The 23,711-nt window shown below is 43.9% G+C and overlaps 1 protein-coding gene across 1 annotated transcript in view; it reads right to left on the reverse strand.

Annotated features, from left to right (window-relative positions):
- The window catches only part of GABRD (gamma-aminobutyric acid type A receptor subunit delta), a 228,984-nt gene that overhangs the window by 54,298 nt on the left and 150,975 nt on the right, over positions 1 to 23,711 (reverse strand). Inside the window, exon 5 of the mRNA XM_085609342.1 lies at positions 10,723 to 10,805. Coding sequence (XP_085465468.1) covers positions 10,723 to 10,805 — 83 coding nt within the window. The remainder of the gene's footprint in view (positions 1 to 10,722; positions 10,806 to 23,711) is intronic.

Here is a 23,711-nt window from a genome sequence, read left to right on the forward strand (position 1 = left end):
CGACCGCTGTACGGAATAAGCTTCGCTATACTGAAACTACTTCGAATACTTTTTTCCTGGATCCCCTTAAAGTGTAGGAAGTCCATCACCCAGGCTTTATTTTCTAGAAGACTTGACTATGGGAATGTGCTCTATGTGGGCATGCCCGATTATCTTTTCTCAAGACTACAGGTTGTCCAAAATGCGGCTGCTAGACTGGTTTGCAATAAAAATAAATACAGCTTGGCATCTGAAAGTTTGAGAGAACTACACTGGCTGCCTGTACGTCAAAGGGCTAAGTTCAAGCTCCTTTGTTATGCACACAGAGTGCTACACAAGAGGGCCCCCGCATCTTGCAAGATAAGTTAGAATTCTACGCCCCCCGCGAAACTTGAGGTCTCGCCATCAGGCCCTGGCCAAGATCAAACAGACCAAAAGGATTAGAGCAGGAGACCGATCCTTTTCCAAACTAGCAGCCGTCCACTGGAATGAACTTCTACTAGATCTATGCCTAACGGACGAATATCTATCCTTTAGGAAGAAATTGAAAACTTCCCTGTTCCCTAGATTATAGTCAAATCCACCTATCATCCTGGCTGACGCCTCAACCTGAAACTGATCACAACAGCCCTCCCCATATCAGGATAACACTCTCCTAGTGCCGTGATGTCCCTTGGGATGAATGTTGCACTTTACAAATACAAATACAAATACAAATAAAATGGACATATTGGCGGTGGCCGACATCAGGGAGATGTTGAATTTAACAGGAACAGGATCTCTTTTTACTCTGACTATGGTGTGGAAACCCAAAAGAAAAGGAGATCGTTCACAGAAGTTAAACGAAAGTGAGAGACTTTTGACTAGCATATGCTCTGTTGCCTCCTGCGTGCCTCCGGTGGACTTGCAGGGGAAAAGACATTTCTTTGACCATGCTGAGGATGCTATTCAGTTTATCAAGAACCACTGGCGGACGAGGTGGAGCAGAGCACACATGCATGGACACAGGTTTTTGGCTCGGTGGTAGGGGGCTAGCGACACTGAATTGTGTGAAACCGAGGGGGTGAATATCAGCTGATTGAGTATAATGCACAAGTCAGAAATGATGGGAGAGATACACAGATAAACTGGTGTTCCCCAGAGTGTCTGCAACTACTGCTGGCATGGTTCTTGAGGCATTCCTTCACTGGGGACCACGGGAGCGGTGCACTATGTGGGGGAAGTTTGACTGTTGCTCAGGGAAGGGTGGGGGTTGGATAAACACAGCATGTGTTGCTTGTGGAGGCCAGGTTGGGGTGAGCTACACGGGTGAGGGGACAATATAGTTTTTGTTTTTTGATGGGGGAGTTTGTTGATGGTTTCAAGAGAGAGGAGTTTTAAGCTACACGCACCGCGGCAACATAATGGCAAGGGTAGATCATGGGACAGGAGTGGAACACACCTTACATACATGGGGGTAACAGCACTGTCCTGGAACATTAAGGGGATACAGAACCCTATCAAACGGTAGAGAATATGGTCATATGCATGGACGCATCAAGTGTGGATAGTAATGGTGCAGGAGACTCACCTGCTCCCACTGAAACACGAGAAGATACATTCTAAATGCGGGGGCAGACTGTGGTATGCCAGCTTCCAATCATCGGCACATGGGTATTACTGTAGGTAGATGCTAGCATCACCCTTAAGGTGAAGAGTAAACTGGAGGGGGAAGATGGTAGATATGAAGGCGTGGTGGGGGTAATTTGTGGCAGACCCACGGTACTACTGAACACATATGCACCCAACATCGAGAGCCCAGATTTCTTTGAGGGAGTGGTACATCTATTGACACCCTATGCACAGCACATTATGATATCATCTGGATGGGTGACTGTAACTGCGTGCTGAATATATACTCAAGCTCAAGATAGCTCAAGGCCCACTGCTCGGCCGCTGAGCAGGTCATCTTGGGCGTTACTAAAGAGCATGGACACTTTAAACCTGCTGGAGTTATGGAGGGCACAGCACGGTCAGGCGAGAGGCTATTCCTTTTATTCCCCGCCACACTTGAGCTTCTCTAGAATAGACAATATGCTTATTATTCTAGTACACGCCACGCACTTTTGAAAAGCCCAGTACTCTGTCGGACCATGCCCCACTTGCGGTGGAGCTGCAAGGCCAGGTTTATATGGTGCCTTCCAATCTCGGGCACTACATGACCAAGCATTACGATAAGAAATTAGAGAGGCAGTGCGGGAATTCTTACTGTAAATACAGGGTAGGCATCTTCCGCCAGAGTGATATAGGAAGGCTTTAAGGTGACTATACTGGGGAAGTGTATGGCTACAACATATGAGGTTCGAAGTTCACTTGGGCGCACAGTCACAAAACTGGAACAACAGATAGCGTAAACTAAGAGGTAGGCGCCACACGGTGGGGCAACTTGGGAGGCATGACGCAGACTACGGGTTGCATTGAATGAGGTTCAAGACACAGTCTGGCTGCTTATTGGCACAGTTAGGCAACAGGGAGAAGGGAGGGAATGCTGTTGTATCCCCCAAGGCCGCAAATGGAGCAATCCTGTTGGCTCAGGTGGATATCCTAGGTCGTTTTGCTGAATTCTTTAATGTGTTATATTCACAACAGGTTTGCAGCGATGAGGCAGGCATGGTTGTTATCTTGGATGAATGCAAAAACAAGCTAGCCTGGCTGAAGAAGGGTGACATACCCTGAAACCGGTCCCAGGATGCTTGTTTCCGGTCCAGGGAGGACCTGGCCTGGCAGTTTGATCTGGACTGTTCCCATGAGGCACAGGGTTAAGACTGATTTGCATATGGCTGGGTCCAAACTGGGGTGGCGTATTGGGCAAAAGAACGATGGATTTAACCCAGATAATTTGACTGAGGGAGAATGTTTGCATTGTCAGCATTCCATCCATCATTTGTTTGCTGTAACACTTTTCGCCCTACGTGGGATGGGTATGCCAAGACGTGGGTCCCTTGCTCACTGTGCCACTGGATTCAAGCTAGCCTGGCTGAAGAAGGGTGACATACCCAGAAACCGGTCCCAGGATGCTTGTTTCCGGTCCAGGGAGGACCTGACCTGACAGTTCAGTCTGGACTGTTCCCATGGGGCACAGGGTTAAGACTGATTTGCATATGGCTGGGTCCAAACTGGGGTGGCGTAGTGGGCAAAAGAACGATGGATTTAACCCAGATCTTTTGACTGGGGGAGAATGTTTGCATTGTCAGCATTCCGTCCATCATTTGTTTGCTGTAACACTTTTCGCCCTAAGTGGGATGGGTATGCCCAGACGTGGGTCCCTTGCTCACTGTGCCACTGGATTCAAGCTAGCCTGGCTGAAGAAGGGTGACATACCCAGAAAACGGTCCCAAGATGCTTGTTTCCGGTCCAGGGAGGAACTGGTCTGGCAGTTCGGTCTGGACTGTTCCCATGGGGCACAGGGTTAAGACTGATTTGCATATGGCTGGGTCCAAACTGGGGTGGCGTAGTTGGCAAAATAACAATAGATATAACCCAGATCGTTTGACTGGGGGAGAATGTTTGCATTGTCAGCATTCCGTCCATCATTTGTTTGCTGTAACACTTTTCGCCCTAAGTGGGATGGGTATGCCCAGACGTGGGTCCCTTGCTCACTGTGCCACTGGATTCAAGCTAGCCTGGCTGAAGAAGGGTGAAATACCCTGAAACCGGTCCCAGGATACTTGTTTCCGGTCCAGGGAGGACCTGGCCTGGCAGTTCGGTCTGGACTGTTCCCATGGGGCATAGGGTTAAGACTGATTTGCATATGGTTGGGTCCAGACTGTGGTGGCATAGTGGGCAAAAGAACGATGGATTTAACCCAGATCTTTTGACTGGGGAAGAATGTTTGCATTGTTCGCATTCCGTTCATCATTTATTTGCTGTAACACTTTACGCCCTAAGTGGGATGGGTATGCCCAGACATGGGTCCCTTGCTCACTGTGCCACTGGATTCAAGCTAGCCTGGCTGAAGAAGGATGACATACTCTGAAACCGGTCCCAGGATGCTTGTTTCCGATCCAGGGAGGACCTGGCCTGGCAGTTCGGTCTGGACTGTTCCCATGGGGCACAGGGTTGAGACTGATTTACATATGGCTGGGTCCAACCTGGGGTGGCGTAGTGGGCAAAGAAACCATGGATTTAACCCAGATCTTTTGACTGGGGGAGAATGTTTGCATTGTCAGCATTCCGTCCATCATTTGTTTGCTGTAACACTTTTCGCCCTAAGTGGGATGGGTATGCCCAGACGCGGGTCCCTTGCTCACTGTGCCACTGGATTCAAGCTAGCCTGGCTGAAGAAGGGTGACACACCCTGAAACCGGTCCCAGAATGCTTGTTTCCGGTCCAGGGAGGACCTGGCCTGGCAGTTCACTCTGGACTGTTCCCATGGGGCACAGGGTTAAGACTGATTTGCATATGGCTGGGTCCGAACTGGGGTGGCGTAGTGGGCAGAATAATGATGGATTTAACCCAGATCTTTTGACTGGGGGAGAATGTTTGCATTCCGTCCATCATTTGTTTGCTGTAACACTGTTTTCTTGGATGAAGCACGCCTACCAAGGTAGAGGAAGCAGTTTGATATGGGCCATCACTCATATGAATTCAGGAAAGACACCGGGTAATGACAGGATCTCTGTTGAGTTCTACCAAGCATACATTGATTTATTGTGGGATCTATTATTAACTATGTATGAGGAGGCATTTGAGGCTGGGGTGTTACCAGCATTGCTAAGGGAGGAGTAGCATATAGTGGTTCTGCTTAAACCAGAGAGGGATCCTTTAGACTGGGAATCTCCTCACCAATGATCGATGATAAATGTTGACACCAAGATTTTGGGAAAAATACTGGCTCAATGCCTAGCAAAGGCAGCAGGGGAGATCATACACACTAATCAGGGGGCTTTGTGGGTGGCCGTACCACCTCCACTAATATACAAAAGGTGGTCCTCATTGTTGAACAGGCCATGAAAGGAGAGGAACCATGGGCTATTGTCTGCTTGGATGTCCATAAAGCTTTTGACACTGTTAACTGGACATTTATGGATCATATGCTGCAACGCTATGCTCTAGGGGTGGACTACCGAACTGGGTGAAATTACTTTACACTGCTAGCAAAGCAAGACTGAAAGTGGGCAATAGAGTGTTGGATAAATGGACGGAAGAGAGGGGGACCCAACAGGGGTGCCCTCCCTCTACACTGATATTTGCTTTAGTCATTGAGCAGTTAGCTCAAATTATACGTTCTAGACATGAGAACAATAGTATACTAGTGGGGGCATGACTGAAGTCATTTTATTGTACTCTGACGACATACTGCTAACTCTAAGGAACCCGGTGACGACATGGCATACAGAACACAACATGCTTGTCGAGGTGGGGGTACACTCAGGGTTTCGATTGAATGGCGACAAGTCGGTTCTACATCCCATACAGGAGGCTTTAGCTGTGGGAGCGGACCTACCAAACACAAAGGTTCAGACAATGCCTATAAAATATCTGGGGGTGTATTTGAGCTCAGACTTGAATGAGGCTCATGACTCTAATGTGGGTGCTTTGCTGGTTGGCCTGGAATGGAGTGCGCGCAAATGGTTGCAGTTTCTGATGTCTCTCACGGGGTGCATCGCTATAAGTAAGATGATCATACCACCCCTTGTGCTGTACGTGCTGAAACACATGCTGATGCACATACTGGAATCCTACTTCCGCCGATTACATGAGTTACTCCGATTGCTAAACTGGGGCACGAGAGAGCATGGATCAGCCTAGACATCCTGAAACTCATGTGGGACAGTGGAGGGATGTAGGCAACTAATTTTGGAATTTACTACTGGGCGGCTCACTTGCAACATACAATGCCATGGTTTCACAATGAGGGGGCACTGACCCTGTACTGGGGATTTGAGTGTGGCTGGTCCAACTGCGAGCATTACTAGCATTATCCCTAGTCCCCCTCAGGAAAGAAGTAGCCATACCAGTACAGGTTCAGACCCAAATGAGGGCAGGCCTCGAAGAGTATATATACTTGCAGCAGCTGGTTCCATGGCCCGCTGCGATTAGACCTACATTGCCTCTATTTCTACGGTGCAGAGGAGAGGGAGATATCTCACAGAGACTGGGAGACTTGTATGAGGATGGTCGGATGGGGGGGTAATGAGGCCTTCTGCACCAGATGGGGTCTGCTGGTGGGTGTTTCCTTTACAAAAATGGGGTGACCCATGGTATGGGGACCTGGGTGTAGACTTGATACCAAAAACAATGGTCCTTGACCAATTAATTAATACAAGTGAGCAAATTGCTTCATTTAGTCAGTTAGTTTTTGTAATCTTGAGCTCGAAACCCAAAAAAACACTTTTTAGAGGGAAAGAACTCACAATATTCAATATATAATTCAATCCAACAAAGAACAACATCCAACCTTGTTTAGATTATCATACATATTAATTTATTATTGAATAAGGCAATTTAAGGTTGCTCCAAGAGGAACGTGCAACAAAAGAGGGTGATTAAGAGTGAGTGGGTGAGGCAAGAAATGGAAACAAAGTAGTAAAAGAAATTCATTTGGTTTACAATAAGGATCGGTTGTAGTTCACCGTCCAAAGAACCTGGTCACATCTCAATCACAGATACATGTTTTCGTATTTCAAAAAGACCCAATAATTGGTCTAGCACAAGGGAATTATATGTGTATCCCAGGTAATGGAAAGTAAGCGTCGACGTTTCGACCCGTCTTGAAGGCCTTAAGGAGATTTAGACCTTGGCCGTGCGGATCTTCATCAGGACCAAAGGGAAGGGGTTTGGGGCAACCTGACTGGGTGATGAATTTGATCGTCCACCTGATATCCAGTTCAATGGGGTTCCTCAGACATCCAATGAAAGGAGGACTGCGTATCAAAGGTAGTAATAGAGCTGTGGGGACTTAATCCGTGCGCAACAGACGCAGCTGTCTGATTCAGGTCAGTCGCTATTGTGATCGTTATAACGAGGTATGAGGTATGAGGTTCACTCGTAACCAGGGGCACAATATATGTGCTGACTATTTGGGAACGTCCGTCTCCGCCGAAGCTGCCGCTCAGTGTGAGCTTCGTCCGCGTCTGTTTCCTGGCAAACGCAGATTTGGCGGTGGCTGTTCTCAAGTGCTTTGCGGGATTCCCAGAAGAGCCGTAGATGCACGCCTTAAATCAGAAACTAGCAGAAATGGGGGGAAGGGGAAACAAATATTACCCGCAGCTATGTACTATTGATACCATGGACAACCACCCACATTGCCACGCTGAAGTCACAATAGGATGATGACATAGGGGTGGAGGTGAAGGACCAATATTGGGTGTCCATGTTGGGCAACTGTAGAAAAATCACAAGCAATGCACTCCTGAAACTGATACACTATAAATGCGTCCACAGGGTTTATGTTACACTGCAGCTGTTATGAAGGCTAGACCCCTCTGAACCAGAGCAGTGTCCCAAGTGCAGGATAGCAGTGGGGACATATATACACACGCCTGGGCATTGGAGCTTTTTGGGGCGAGGTGCTCCAGGCCTTGGGGGAAGTGACCGAGATACAGTTGCAGACGATGATTCAGATGTGCTTGCTGGGGTTGGTAACTTACACTAAACAAACTAAATGTGCAGAGAAGGTACTTGAATTAGGATTGACTGTGGCCAAGAAATGTATAGCTCTGAGGTGGATGACTGAGTGGCTGCCCACTTGGAAACAATGGCTATGGGAATTTGCGAGATGGGTACGAGCTGGATGCGGGGTGCGACACAAGTTGGTGTACAGTGGGGCAGGACAGGGGGGCAAAATGGAGTGGGACTTAGTGGAAGTCCGATTACAGCAGGAAATGGAGTACCCAACGGTGAGGCAGTCACACACATGATACTGATATGATGTGGTATGTTATGATGTCACATGATATGCCGTTCATACTGTCTGGATATCATACATATACCAAAGATAAATTGCATTTGATGTAGCATGCTTCTCTCTTTTTGTTGGGGGAGAGGAGAGGGGCTATGGATGGGAAATATACTTGACTTGTAATGTTGTTTAACTGCTAAAACGAATGAAAGAAATATATGAAAAAGAGTGCATTGGGGTTTTTGCTTCTCTTCTTTGTAGGGAATGAAGACTGAGTCCATAAATTGTCTCAGCCTTGAACAGTGTTCCACAGGTCACAGACTACCAGAATACTGATAGCCCAATTGAATGGACCAGCGAGATTGTGAAATTATCTTTGTCCTACAGGAATTTGGTTGGGACTGTCTTTACGTTTTTCGTGGTGAAGTTTTGCCATTTAATGGACCATGGTGCTGTTTTTTGCTGGAAACTCGGCTGCTGGGTCTTCAACCCCCTGAGATGCCGGGTTCTGCATCCTAAGGCCGAGAGACAAAGGAACAGAGAATCAGACATACCAGGGCCAACTGGCTGTAAAAACTCTAAGAACCGCAAAGGCTTCACCCATATGCTTACCTATAGGATAACATTGGCCCTAGACCCAATGCTGCAGAAAAATAAAACACATAGCATGACAAATTATGTAAATAGGTTTGGTGTTGTCTCTGAGCCCCACAGAATCCATTCTTGTTTTCTTTATTTGTAATCGTTTTAACTGCTCAATTAAGCGTTATCCTTAATCGACGTTATAGCCCTGGAGGAACATTTAGAGCCTTATTTATGAGGTCCTCATGCCGCTGTTGCACCAATTTTGGTGACGCTGCGGCGGTGTAAAAAATGTGCCACACTGTGCCATATTTACAAAGTGACGCATCTAGGCAGATGCGCAAACCCCTGTGCTACATTATACCTGCGACAGGTTTAATGGTTGCAGGGTGGGCGGTCCGGCTCAGCAAAGGCTCATAGAAGTATTTCAGTGAAATCTACGACATTTCTACAGCCTCACTGCGTCAAATCCTTAAGCCTGCTTGAAGCAGGCATAAGGGGTGACGCAGGGCTTTTCACATGGGTCTTGCCCAGTGTGAAATTACACATTGCTGGAGTTGCATCTGTTTCCAGACACACTCTAGCAATGCGCCATTTTTGCGCCAACAGAAACGTCAGGATTCCTGACATATCTGTCATTTCTAGCAACATGGAGCACCGTACAGTAAATACAGCACATCCATGGTGTCGCAAGGAGGGTGCACTGAAAAGCGTTGCATCGTTCTTTTACCACAGTGATGCAACAGTTTTCATAAATGAGGCTCTCAGTTTCTTGCGTGATGTTTAATGTCTTACTCATTGTGTCATGCCACACATGAGTTTCTAACCCTCATCACCTAGTGGAGAAAGGGATTGTTGCACTCTAGAAACATCCCTAATTGCTCCAGAGTGATGGTGACCCCGAGGAAAGAAGGTTTCAGGTTTGCATTTTAGTCATTTAGATTTGGTCATTCATAGTGATATGAACTTGGAGAAGATGGGAAGCGGTTGTGGAGCCTGCGGGTTCTTTTTTAGGTTTCTTTTTTCGGTTTCTGCCACACTACAGCGAAGTTTGTAGATTTTCCGCTCCCTTTCTCACGCTGGAAGGCGATTAGCTCCAATCCATTTGATGGAGTAAATCTGTGGCCGCATTAGTGTTGGAAATGGTCGCAGTGGAGTTTGTGACTGTCACACAACTCACTAGCTTGTGGGTGTTCACAAACTTTAAAGGAAAATCACAACATGACCGCTCAATGCTTTCTATACTTCCAAAATCTTCCTCCAGTAATGAAAAAGCACATCTTTCATCCTTGTACCTCTGGGATAAGGCTTACTGTGCAGGCAGGGAGATCCTGGCTGGTCAGAGCTTGTGGGTAAGGTTCTCGATGGATCCCAACTACACTGGCTAGATTAACTTTACGGTGGGTTTCAGTGTGGACAAAGGAAGCTGGTATTGTAAGGAGTGGATGACGATTCTTAATCGGTCCACCAGCCAGCTGTAAGTCACCATCTTATGTAGGCTCACGCGCTGGCCACCAGAGATGCTGCACATGGTCTCCTAGTGCCACTTTGGTTAAAAAGAGATGCACATCATGCAGTGTACGTCACACAGTCTTGGGAAGACAGGAACCCCAATAATGGAGGAACATGTTGGATTCTATAGGTCAGAAACTGGTAGGTCCTCACTCCTCTAAAGGTACAAGCAAAAAGATCTAAGAAGTAGCCGGTCATCCCATAGTATGATATTAGGTGACTGTAGTTATGCTTGGTTGTTGATGGCATGGCCTTTGGGTGCACTCCCTAAGCTGAAGACCCCAGACTCCCATATTGCACTTAATATAATATCACAAAGTACCTCCTGTGGACTCAGATTTTCAAGACCACTACCATGTACAAAACCCTTGTTCCATCCTATGTGCCACAGTGGAACGAGTCTGCCTGTTTGTATCACTGTTTTCTCAAATTTCCAAACTTTTAGGTCTATTTATCTACTCATTATCCATTACTTAAAAAATACATGCTTCCATCCATCCATCCTCCCTCCCTCCCACCCACCCACTGACTCATCCATCCATCCACCAACCCATCCATCCACTGATTTATATATCCACCCACCCATACATCAAATCTGATAGTCCTAATAAAGTAGACTTTTGAGCTGTAAATGCTTTTCCCTATTGAGACTTGAAAACTCCGGATGTAGACCTCAACAGCAGAGACATGAATCACAGTGCTCAAGTTCACACCATGTGTCTGTGGAAGCAAAACAGGGCTTGATCATATGATATTGGTGTACTTACAGCTTTCTAGGTCCAACATGCACTCCTGCTCGTCCATTGGATACTTGGAGAGGTCCATGTCGCATGACAACGTTGAGGTAATCCTCCAAGAAATGAATCAAAAATACAACAGTGTTAGCTCAGTGTGCTTTTTATGCTTTATTTGACCTTATCAGCTATTCAGGTTAAACAGTCCTTCATAATATTTTCATTTTTTTATTTATTTTTTATTTGGGGTTACAGTTTATTGTTTTTACTTATCCTGACTGCAGACACCTACACTGAAATGCAGTGACCGCCCGGGTTGATGTGGCATTCAGATGGGCAAAGCAGTTGAAATTAGTCAAACAAAGAAACGACATATGTAAATTCAATTTTCATGTAAAGGTCAAACACTGTAATCTACAGAGACTAAAGCGTTAGAGTAAAATATACACAGAACAGGAAATAGTACCAACTATGGAAAGGTCTTATTGTGAAGTGGCAATTGTCATAGGTTGGCTGATTGGATTTATGATTAGAACTATCCACAAAACGCTGATTACATAATAAATATTTATGTCAATAGTCTGTTAGAAGCGCCCTGAGGCCCCTGCCTCTCTTGTGCAAATAGTGTCCATTAAGCACTGTGCATATTTTGTGCCAGTGGTGGCATTACTGTCTTTATCCAGTTGTGTCTTGTTTACCACTTATGTTCCTATTTGTCACTGGTGCCTTGAAAGCTCTGTCTCTGTCCTACTTGTAGGGCCACGCATGGGCATTGTTCCAGCTGTAGTGTTATTTAAGCACCTCACCTACTATTCCAGAAGCTACCAGAATGCCCCTTAGTCACTGTATGAGAGGTTTCCAAAGAATAATGTTCATATGTTCACAATATCCCTTTATTGTGAGGACCTACTATGCCCATAGTGCCCCGTGGCATCTCTCTATCGTGCTAGTAGAATTCCTGTGGTCGTTCCCTATTGTAACAGTGGTGCCCCAAATATTCTGTTCCTTTGTGCCTCTAGCGGCCCTTGCACCCTGTCTGTTGTGCCAGCAGTTGATTCATAACCCAGCCCCTAATATGCCACGTAGTGCCATTGTGCACTGCCTGCATTGTGCAATTTGTGCCGTAATGTCCCTTCAATATTGTGGCTATATATCCCTTATGCCCTATCTATGGGCCCGATTTCAAGTCTGGCGGTCTTGGATCACCAGACTCGCGGTGGCAGTCCTGCGTCCACCTCATTACGAGGCAGCTTTTAGGACTGGCCACAACAGCATCGGCTGCACCAGGGAACCGCCGTTCGCTGGCGGTGGCTCAGTGCTGAGGTCCTATATAATATGCGAGGCTGGACCGCCAAGGTCTGCCGAACATATTATGAGTCCACAAGCCTTCTCATGGCGGGCTCACTGCCATGAAAAGGCTGATAGAGGGGAAACAAAGAGGGCCCTACAGGGCGCCCATGTCCCCGCCGCCATGGGGATGCCTTCAGGGGGGCACATGTGCCCCCCTTTTTGCATGCACCCCAAGTTCCAGGGCAGCATGGACTTCACAGTACATGGCGTCCTGGAACTTCTTTTGCTTTCGCAATGCGGGGCATATTTTCAGGGCACCGCTGTGGGAACGTAAAAGAAAAGACAGGAAAAGCATGCAAGTCACAAGTTTTACTCATAATCTGGCGGGCGGTCCATGCACAGCTTTGGCGGTGCTGGGCTTGAGCAGAGTCGGCGCAGCACCGCCAAAGTCATAATCGGCCCCTAAATTCCTGTAAATTAGGCCACTTATACACTTTCTCTAAAGTCCATAAAGTGTCTGTACTGTACCCAAAGTAAACCGTAAGCCTGATGGTAATACCCTGTTCATATTGTGACAGTACTTCCTCTAGTGTAAGGCACTTTCTATAGACTAAACCACTGGAATTATCTGAATCTGCAGCAGCAGTGGTAGTTAATTTATTTACTGCACATGCCAAATAATAACTCATAATTTGCAGATTTAACAGTTGAGTCTTTTTATCTGAAATGGTTCAAGAGTTACTAAAAATGTTCCACACTCTTTGCAATGGTAACTGGTTAACCTCAGTTGTGGATTGCTGTAAACCAGTGCTAATGAGGTAACAGTGTTAACATGCATTTAAATAACAAACTGGTGAAATAATACTGCCATATAATGTGCCACATTAAGCTGCACAATTTGCTTTTCGTTGTTCCATAATTCAATCATCCCTGCCACACAATTTGTTTCTCCATTGCTGCATTCTTCCAGTGGCTCTGTCTTGATCGTGTAACAGTAGCAATGGCATATTGTCACAAGAACAAACATGACATGATTGCCCCACTCAACTGTACTCACACATTGTCACTAACTCTATGCGCATGTTCTGCTCATAGTGATACTGACACCCTCTGTCCATAACATGCCTGTGGTGATCTTTGCATCCCTACTTTTTTGTGCAAGTAGCATTCTATCTCTACTGCTTTAAGGGCCTTATGCCATTCCCCTCTTCTGTCTTTGATGCTTGCAATATCCTACCCTAATTGTGCGAACAGTATTCATAAGGTCATGTCAATATTGTTCCAGTATGGTCATTAAAGCCTGGTGCCAATTGCTCTAGTAGCACCCATAAGTCCCTCGTAATTTATTGTCAGTGGAGTCCTTAATGCACTGTCTCTGTTGCACCAGTGGCTCCTCAAAAACCCTGTCTTTAGTGTACAAAAGAGGTGTCTTTGTCAAATATAGTTGATTGGTTGGTTCTGTAGAAAAGATCATCAAATATTTTTAACTGGTTTAAAAGGCCTCACTCATCCCCTTCATATATTGGTTGGTCTTGTACTAGCATGTTCCATAAGTTTAATGCAAATACTTATGAATCTAGGCCACCTAATCTTGGACATAGCGTTGTGGAGAACAAATATAAAGAAAAAAGGCAATAGCCAATTACAGCTTTTTGTGACAAGACTGAGGCGGGGGCCGAGGACTTTAGGGCCCAGGAGGCAGCGCGAGTGCAAGGAGGAACCGATGAGGCAGGAGGGGGCGGAGCCTCCACAAGCTATTTAGTGTTGCCCCAAGCCCCACTGCGCGGGACGAGTGCGGGGCGTGTCTAGGCGAAGCCCGGGCCAAGGGCAGGACTGTCTTCACCCATCACAGCTTGGAAGAGGCTGGGCTGGGCCACCCCTCTTGGCTGGAGGGTTAAGCTCCAGAGGGTGTACTCCCTAAAGAGCTAATACCTCCTTACTTAATATGGTTATCCAGTTGGTTATGCTCTTATGCAGAGGCTACATGGCAGTTACTTTGTATAAAGCCCAACTTTTTTCCCAATACATCTTCCTTTTTTTGAGAGTTCTTTTTAACAAAAGCTGATGTTTGTTTGCTTTTTTGTTGGTGCTATGGCGAAATGGAGTTGCCAGGAGGTAGGGATAAATCTAAAACTTTAGCTGCCCCAGTAGGCTCTACCCTAGATAACTTTATGGCTAGAGCAGTTGGGGTCATCTCTAAAGAGATTGATCTGGCTGTAAGGCAGCAGACCTAAACAAACATTTGACCACATTCCCCACCCGGTTCATCCACCCAATGCCCCTGTGCCATAGATGTCCCAACTGTACCAGTGGTCAGAGATGCTACCAGGTGGATTACGAGCTGCATCTCGGAGATAATTGCCTCTGACTCTTCGCACACCAGTGAACGGGGCCCCATCTGCTAAGTCAAAACAAAAAGTAAGGGCTTTATCAATGGCAGAACAGAGGCACCTAATGACTAAGGGGCTGATTACGAGTCTGGCGGTCCGAGGACCTCCAGACTTGTGGGGGTGCAGCTGTGGCAGTCCAGCCACTGCCACGCCAGAAGTCCGACAGCCGTATTATGGCTTTTGGCGGTTGGTCTGCCATTGCACAGCAGCTGCGGTTCTGTGGCGGTCTGAGGGCAGATTACGACTCTCCTCACAAGCAGCGAAGGTTCTTCCTCCATTTATCTGCGGGTAGTGAGGAAAGAAAGGGGACCCTACAGGGCCTCTCTTGCCCATGTGCACGGCAGTGCATGCAGGGGGCATATGTTGTGCCCCCCTGTGGTTTTGCACCCCCAGTGCTGCATGGGAAGAAAAGAATTACATGGTGCGTGCCTTCCTGTGTAGGAACATGCTCTGGCAGTCCCATGGTATTGCTGTTTAAGGTTCACAATGAGCCTTTACACAGCACCGCCGCTGGACAGCCAGGCTGCCCACCAGACCACAAAATTCTTGTAAGCTTCCGGGCTGCGGCGACACTTGGCGGTGTGGGAGCCAGTGGCTGCTCCTCCGCTAACGCAGAGGAGCATCGCCTCATTGCTCGTTGAGCAGTGGAAAATAAAAATAAAATGATAATAACAAGAAGTTATTATCATTTTATTTTCCTCCGACTCCGGGTGGGGCTGGCTCGCTGCAGAGGGAGCAGGAGTGGTTTTCACTCCCTCCCTACATGTGCATGTTGCTTTGACTTGCCCTCTAGCGCCGGCCAAACAGGCATCCTAGTTTGCATGTTCTCCATTGGGCTGTGTTGCACAGCCCTGTGAGGAACATGACCAGCCTTCCTAGGCAAAGCAGGTACATTCCTTTTTTTTAATCTTTCCATCCTTCTCCCCCCCCCGGCCTCACCACCCCCATTCAGAGGCAGCTGCCACTGGCAGGAGCGTGGCAGTGGCGTGCCTCCCGCTCCTGCACTAAAAGTCATACTCAGGCCCTTAATCGAGACCAAAGCAGACCTTGTGCAAAGTCTCATTGACTTGGATCAAGGATCATGTTCAGGCCCTGGTGAACGTAACGGGGTAACAAATATTTTCAAGTGGACCCCATAGATGGAGAGGTTTGAAACTGTGGTTAATATTTGCGTCTTCCCCTTGATGGAGAAAATCGTCAGTTTGGAAAAAACAATTATAAACGTAATTGACAATATCCCTACATTCTCTAAAGGTGACAGGTATGGGGGGGTGATGGGAGTAAACAATACCGCCACATCAGTAGCACATATGATGACCCTTGCACAGGAATTAGTACCTATTGGGACTCATACCCCCATCTATTGGTACAATTGCCCCGCAAGCAGAAGTCCATCTTCTGGGGCTGGGGAACTCCAGCAAGATGCTGACAAAACTAGGAATTTAGGTTCTGCCACAATAACAGAAGGGCTGCCCCCAATTGAGAATGCCTCTGATTTACATCTCCCCTTACGTGGCGGTCTTGACAAATGTTTCCTGTTTGTCTGCAACCCGCCCTGAAACAAACAGTGATTTGGAAAATAAGGTGTGTCGGTGATTAACAGTTAACTCAGACTTGAGTCTTGAGAAGTTTAAAGACATCCTCCTTGTCCGTAGAGTCAAGTGGATTGGTCCCCTAACATCATCAATTTAGTGGGGACTGCGTAGTGATTAATTGGGGAAATCTGTATTTAGCTTGCCAGGTTTTCTCACATTGGGCTTCACGGGCTCAGTGGAATCTCCAAAACAAATGCATCACTATTTTACCACTGGGTTACCTTTATAGACATCTTTCTTGCCCTTAGGCTATTAGGTCTGTTTTGATCCCTAAGCATTCTGAATCAATAGTGCATATAAACATCCCCACCACTTATAGGTTCGCAACCCTAACAAGCCTTGAGGATATTGAATGAGAATCTAGTGTCTGTCCAGATCACTGATATAATATCGATCCATACAGTATCGATATACAAAAATATTGGAAATTAAAAATCGATCACAAAAATATTGACTTTCTATACTGAACTAGTAAAACCACAAATATCTAAAATGAAAATATTGTTGTTAAATTGAGATTTTTAACCATATCAAAAACAAAAATACCAGATGCAAAAATATTGTTACCTTTAAATAAAAATATATGTCAAAAATACTGATGCTCATTATATCAATAACAATAATATTGCAAAAATAATTAAATAATCACTAATAAATATTTTTTAAAATACTTTAAATATAAAACAATTACTTAAAATAAAAATAAAACGGTTTATATACATACTTAAGTTAAACAGAAATATATTACATGTACTTTTCACCCCTCCAAATATTATATACCCAAAATTATAACAATGCAACCCCAAGAAAATATGAGCATAAACTTAAAACATTGAAACTACAACCTAAATATATATATATATACATACATACATATAGTTCCAACCACACTTTTGTTCCTCCTAAACCGGCACAACACCGTCAAGCTGTTCAATGTTGCTTTATTTTTATTTCAAAGAAACAGCCGACATAGGACCCCAATGCGTTTTGGCTTACGCCTTCAACTGGGCATATACGTATATACACTTATATTCTGAAGCAGAAAAGTATATATTATGCATCAGAAATAATATCTAAATTAGCATTTACCATAGAAGACGAATAAAAAAAATTTCTAACTAAACAAACCAACTAAATAAAGCTATAAAAAAGTTTACAAATAAAATCAAACAGTTCAATCAACAATATAAAAGGCCCACAAGTTTAAATAACTACCTATTTCAAAAACGACAAATGAGGCAAGACGAGGAAACTCTGCAGGGGTTTCTCACCAAACCGTTACAGAAAAAATATGTACATTTCAACAAGTACCTAACCAAGTAAGTAAAACTTATATTAACACTAAACATAATTGTTATTAAACTTAAAATTGTTAAATAAATTATTAATAAAATACTAACCAACTTCTGTTTTTTTTGCAGACTTCCTAAAAGAAAAACCCACGCCTACAAACAGCGATAAACTGCTTAAAAAGAACAACTATTACAAAATATGAACAAAATATAGGAAAGTAAGTATACCTAAATTAAAAGAAACGTATAAACTCACCCAAATAGCCAGCCAAAATAAATCTAACGACTTCAACGCTTACAAACTAACAGCAAGTTTTTTCATCCAAGAGAAAAGACAGCACCTGATACACATACGAACACCCCCAACGGAAAAGCCACAAAATCGTGAGAAACATTTATACACAACATATATGTAAGTTTACAAAATAGAAATTATTGCATACATTTTTTATGAAACTATAAAATATAGAAAGGTCAAAATATTCTATATATTTATAGATACTATTACACTATTTTCAGATACAATGACAGAAGCTGCAAAGTATATCACTTACCAGAAAGGAAAGCAGTTACTAAATCACGTTGGCTACACCTACAGCCAAAAAACGGCATCAACAGAAACTATAAACTGGAAACTCACTAAATATTACTCTAATACATGCAATGGGAGAGCAACTACAAGGGATGATGCTGTAATACATGTAAGAGAGCACAAACACCCGCCAAACGTAACAGAAATAGAAGTAAGAGAGCTATTGCTGGACATAAGAGAAGCAAGCACTAGCTCCCAGGGGCCCACAAGCAAAGTCCCAGAACACGCAAAAGGCCAACTACCACATGTCACCACTTTAAAACATTTAATTTTTCAAACTAAAAGAGACACCGGCGACACCCCAACTTCCCCTATAAGATTCCAAGACATACACATACCTGAACACTTAACAATGACACATAATGAGGAACCTTTCCTTTTACATGACAACCCAACTAACAAAAAACAAATCCTAATATTCTGTACAGCAGATAACTTATTAAAACTGAACCCATGTGAAACATGGATGATGGCTGGGACCTTTCGAATATGTCCCAACCCATTCACTTGGATATACACCCTGCATGGTGAATAACAAAATACAAATATACCTTTTACATATTCTCTACTTCCAAATAAACAAAGCAACACTTACTATGAGCTCTTAAACCATATCTAACACAAAACAAATAATTACTACCCCCCAAAAATAATCATAGACTTAGACCAGGCCATGATTCAAACCATTCTAAAAATTTACCGTCACTCCGCCATACAGGGCTGTTACTTTCATTTCAATCAAGGTATATCGAGACACCTCCAAAAATCATCACTAAGTGTAGAATATTCTACAAACAGCCAATTTGCTTTTGAAATTACAAAAATGATAACATTAGCCTATCTCTCTGTCACAGAGGAAGCCAGCCACTACAATTTACTACTAGAAAGCCCTTTCCACCAAAAAACATGAAGACAAACTTAGCCCCCTAATGGACTCCTTTGAAGACACTTGGGTTGGCAGACTACATTGTTCAGGACACAGATGCCAACCCAAATTCCAAATAACATGGTGGAATGTCTATGACAGCACCTTTGTCACAGTAACCCAAAACAAGCTATCAGGCTTGCCATCATTCTGAATGGAGTCTCCAGGGGCCGTCCGTATCCATAGTGCCCCTGGTTCTCGAAGTTGCACCCGCCTATCATGACAAGCCTTTCTTTTGGCAGCAGGCATTGGTGGACCCTGATGCGTCAGATAGTAGTAGTGACCCAATCCTGGGCCACAAGAGAAAAAGGAGCAAGAAGAGGCTGCCATGTTGGGTGCAGCTCCTATTTGAGCCACGCACACTGTTCATAGGTCGCTAGCTATACTTTTCAAAGCAGCCACGTCTTCAAGCAGGCAGCTCCTGAGTTACTTTTCCCTCGCTGGCATCATTTTCCATGTTCCTATTCCCTCGTGTGCATTGTTAGGAGAGCCCTGCAAAAACAATACAAACATCTAAGATTAAAGGCAATAACGCGCTCGCGCCACAACGCTTCACATTAACAACCCCTACGTACCTTTGAAACATGCGTGCTTGACCCTGCTAAAAAGGATCAATGCGTGGTGTTAACACTTGCTATTTGCTTTGGAAGCATTCACTCGAACCTTGTAAAAAAGGGGAACTCTATACTTAAAAACAAACTGAGACTGTGTATAAATGTTTAAGCATGAACAATGGTACAAAAGTGTTTAGACATAGCGCTTGTACCAAACCTATAGCAGAAAAATAACCAAATCCAGGGATGGTAATTTAGCATTTCTGGAATAACAGTTCTGTTTAATGTTTTGTGATGCATGCATAATCCTGCTGCACTACTGCTATACTTGTGTTGCTCATGCAAACCACATGAACCTGTCTGTGTAGGCTCATGTATACAAGGTGAACGTATGTGTACTGACCTATGCATGTTTAGCCATAACTGGTAGAGTGCCTCAACACTGAGTACCTGGTACTTCGTGCAAGGAATTGATGCCAAGACATACTGTCACCTAGGTAATACCACCTCACTCAGCATCAAAGGCCTCGGCATGTAATTACACTTACTTACCTGATATCTAGATCGTATGCCCAAGTAAGAACACATACATTATTTATTCTTTCCATTTAAGGCACCGGACCACACCACAGACTACACAAGAGAGAGAGAGTAGCAAAGGCAGGAAAGGGGATACCATCAGGGATTGAACCTGATTGGATAGTAGTAGTTGGGATGTAGAACTACAGTGTGGAACTACAGGGTGATGTACTCAGTAGTAACGTTGTTCTCTCCCCTCTCCAATGCAGAAAGACCAAGGAAGCAGGAAGCTTCCGCAATCAAGACAGGAATCCCAGTTTCCGGAAAACATCTTATTCTTCTCTCTCTGTCTCTTGTCATCCCATGCCCCTATTCCCTCTGGGGGCACAGACCTGGCCGAGTGAGCGCTCGCTCAGGCCTCCAGTATAGGGAGGAGCTGTTAACTAGTGTCTGGACTCTTCTCACATTAGCAGGAAACCAGATTAGTGAGTGACTCTGAGCATGACACAAACAACGGAGTGGAAGGATGGCAGGATGCCTTTCAATTCACATTAGGCAGAACTCATCCTACAATGTACTAATTAATAGAAGCATTACAAAAAAGAGCAAAGCTACCAACAACTAAGAATGGAACAATCTGTTACCCAAATTGGCCCTAAACTTAGTGAACAAACCAAAAGAATGTACCATATGCTACAATTTAAAATAAAACATTTAATAAATAACAAAGGCATAGATTACTTAGAAATGAAAGCCAAAAAGCTTATTATAAGATAATTAGTAACCTACCAAAATCCTCAAAAACTCTGACAATTTCTTAAGCAACATATCAAACCTTGTATTTTTCAATAATAAATATGATATTTTATTACATCAGTCAAATAAGTAATTAAAATTCCAATTTTTATGAAGATTGATATAATAAAACTATATATAAAATATTTAAAATAAAATGTTAGCATCACCAACAAAAAAAGTAAGAAAAAACTGAATCCTTCACATAAATTAATTACAACACATAAACCAAACAATGTCGCATAACAATCACATATTTCCACAAACATTATAAAATGTAATTTCGACCTAAAAAAAAATTAAATAAAGAAAACGTACTGTTCTTCAGTCGCATATCTTTTGCTTTATCCACATAATAAAAAAACAGGAATCCACCAAAAATGGGAAAATATTGTCCAGCCAGTCAAAAAAAATGCAAAAATGAAACAAATCGCTCGAAGCAATCCAAAGTATGTAGCGGCCATAAAAAACATAAATGCTCGTGGAAACCTGAAAAAAGGAAATCAAATTAAAAAAGCATTGGTTTATGATAAACCAAAAATGATTTCCTTAAAAAATGTTTTAAAAAGTCAACTTCCAATGCTTATAGGACACGATCGTAGACAAAAACCTGCAAAGTAAATAAAAAACCCTCCCGCAAAACACGTTGCACTCCCAAAAACACATATATATATAGCTAATACCGACTTTTGTGGGGTGGGGGCAAGGAACTGTTACAGATTATACTTGTATTTCCAAGGGTATCACAGATCAGAAAATGGGTTTAGTGATCAAACTCCAAATGAAATAGTCCTACGCCTGGAAGGTCCACCATGATCGACTTGCAAAGTTGTGTCTAACCTGACTCCTGAGGACAGGTTTAGGTGGCAGGCGTTGAATATTAATACTCTGTTGTGTTCTACAGTTACAGCCAATCTTGGCTTGATTCTTGATTAACTTTTAACTACTGTTTGCCTTGTGGCTAATATGATGGTGGCCTTCGAAAATCTAAATCGCTCCATTAAAAACTTTTTAATTGCCCCTGGGAAAAATAACAAATCAGGTAAGGTTGGCTGATTTTACAGGGAGTGTAGGATGGCTAAACAACTCTTGCACCTCATGCCTAAATGTAACCCTAGGGATAGTACCGTCTCTTAGCCGTAGCAAGGCACGCGCATAAATCGGCCATTAAAAAGTAAGAATATCCTCAAAGAAAAAAACGGGAAAAATCTGATTTAAATATATAAACAGTTAGACACTAAGGGCTTTTAGAATATTGTGAACTAGAGGAGGACAGTGGGTGTTAAGAGTAACAGGTTAACGGAAATAGATGACCCGCCCTATGTTTCCCCTTGACATTAGTTTTACTTAGCTATCTCTTCCAGTACCTCCAGAAAGGAAACAGGACCTGACTGGGTCCCAATGAATCTTCATAAGGAAAATATAATCTTGTGGGTTCACATTATTACCAATGTCTTGAAGGCTGCAGTACTTTATAGGATCCCAACCTCCTGGCAGCTCTCTGTTATTGTCCCCGTATTCATGAAAGACAACAGGCAAGATCCCTGCTGTACAGACCAGCATCTCTGTTGGATTCGGTAGTAAACATTGTTGGCCAGATCATCCTGCTTAGCATAGAGTCTTCGGTTCAGCAGTCTGGTGCTATCAATAGGGTGCAATATGTATTCAGAGAAGGATTGGGGATGCAGATACAATGCCTTAATTTGATCTTACTGATTGGACAGAATACAATTGTAAAAAAAGGGTTCCCTCTTTCTCGCAATTATGGACCTAAGTAGTGCTTTCGATCGTGAAAATTTCTCCAAACTGTGGCTTATTTTCGCTGAAAGGGCTCGCCCCAGCCGTTGATCGATTTTCGCAGACTACATTGTGGGCTGTCAGTCTATATATTCACTTAAAAAACCATAGGTTTCACACATGTTATAGTTAGGTGGACATTTCACTCGTAAAAAACCAATGAAATTCCCCCGTTATAGTTACTTCAGATAACTATAACTTGCGCGCCCGCAATCCTCTGCTCATGACGTCACATATTACATCACTCATGACATGGTCAGTGGCATCACTCTGGACATCACTGATGACATCATCCTTGTGATAGAGTGGCGGTCGCGCGAGTTATAGTTATCTGAAGTAACTATAACGGGGGAATTTCATTGGTTTTTTATGAGTGAAATATCCACCTAACTATAACATGTGTGAAACCTATGGTTTTTTAAGTCAATTAGCAAGGTTTTTTAAATGCTAATTCCTAACTATAACGTGTGTGAAACCTATGGTTTTTTCAGTGAATTTGTATGGTTTTTTAAATGCTAAGTTATGTATGTATTATTATTTTTTTATATATATTTATTTTTCAATAAACTACATATTAAAATTTCTTTTTTTTTTTTTTTAATGGTTTTTCACCGTGCGCCCACGGTGCGCGCACGGTGCCCGCACCCTCGCGATTTTTTTTTAAACAAAATTTAAATGTTTTTTTCTGCCTTCGGGGTCCTTCAGGGACCCCCTGACAAAGGCTAGGGGGTCAGGAACTCTCTACCCTGTCCCCTTTTCACGTTCGCCACCTTCCTTTTCCACTCTCGCACTGAAAACAAACAAAATGGCGGCCGACACTTCCTGATTTCAACCGATTCGAACGTTGACTGACATGTAACAACCAATCAGAATTACGCTCGTGCACGTTAGGGTGCCCGGCTATAGATATGTATGTGCTTTTTACTGCAATTTTCTCTGGAACTACTGAACAGATTGACTCCATATATGCAAAAGGCACATCCTTGACCTGAGGACTACCTCTCTGCCAAATTTCAAGTAATTCTGTTCAGCCGTTCGGGCTGTACCTTCGACTAAAGGTCCTATGGGAAAATGCATGGGGAAAACGCGTTTTGGGACACCCCTTTTTTCTCGGCCCCCGCTTGATGAATCCCCCCGAGACTTTCAGGGTAGGAGCTGATCGAAGCGCCCCATTAGTTTTGAAAATTTCGCGAAGATTCGTCAACCGGCGCCAGAGTTATTCAAAATAGAATTTTGAGATTTCCTATGGAAACACGGTCCTAACTATAACTAT

Source organism: Triturus cristatus, chromosome 1_2, assembly GCF_964204655.1.
Source record: "Triturus cristatus chromosome 1_2, aTriCri1.1, whole genome shotgun sequence".
In the NCBI taxonomy this organism is placed as follows: Eukaryota; Metazoa; Chordata; class Amphibia; order Caudata; family Salamandridae; genus Triturus; species Triturus cristatus.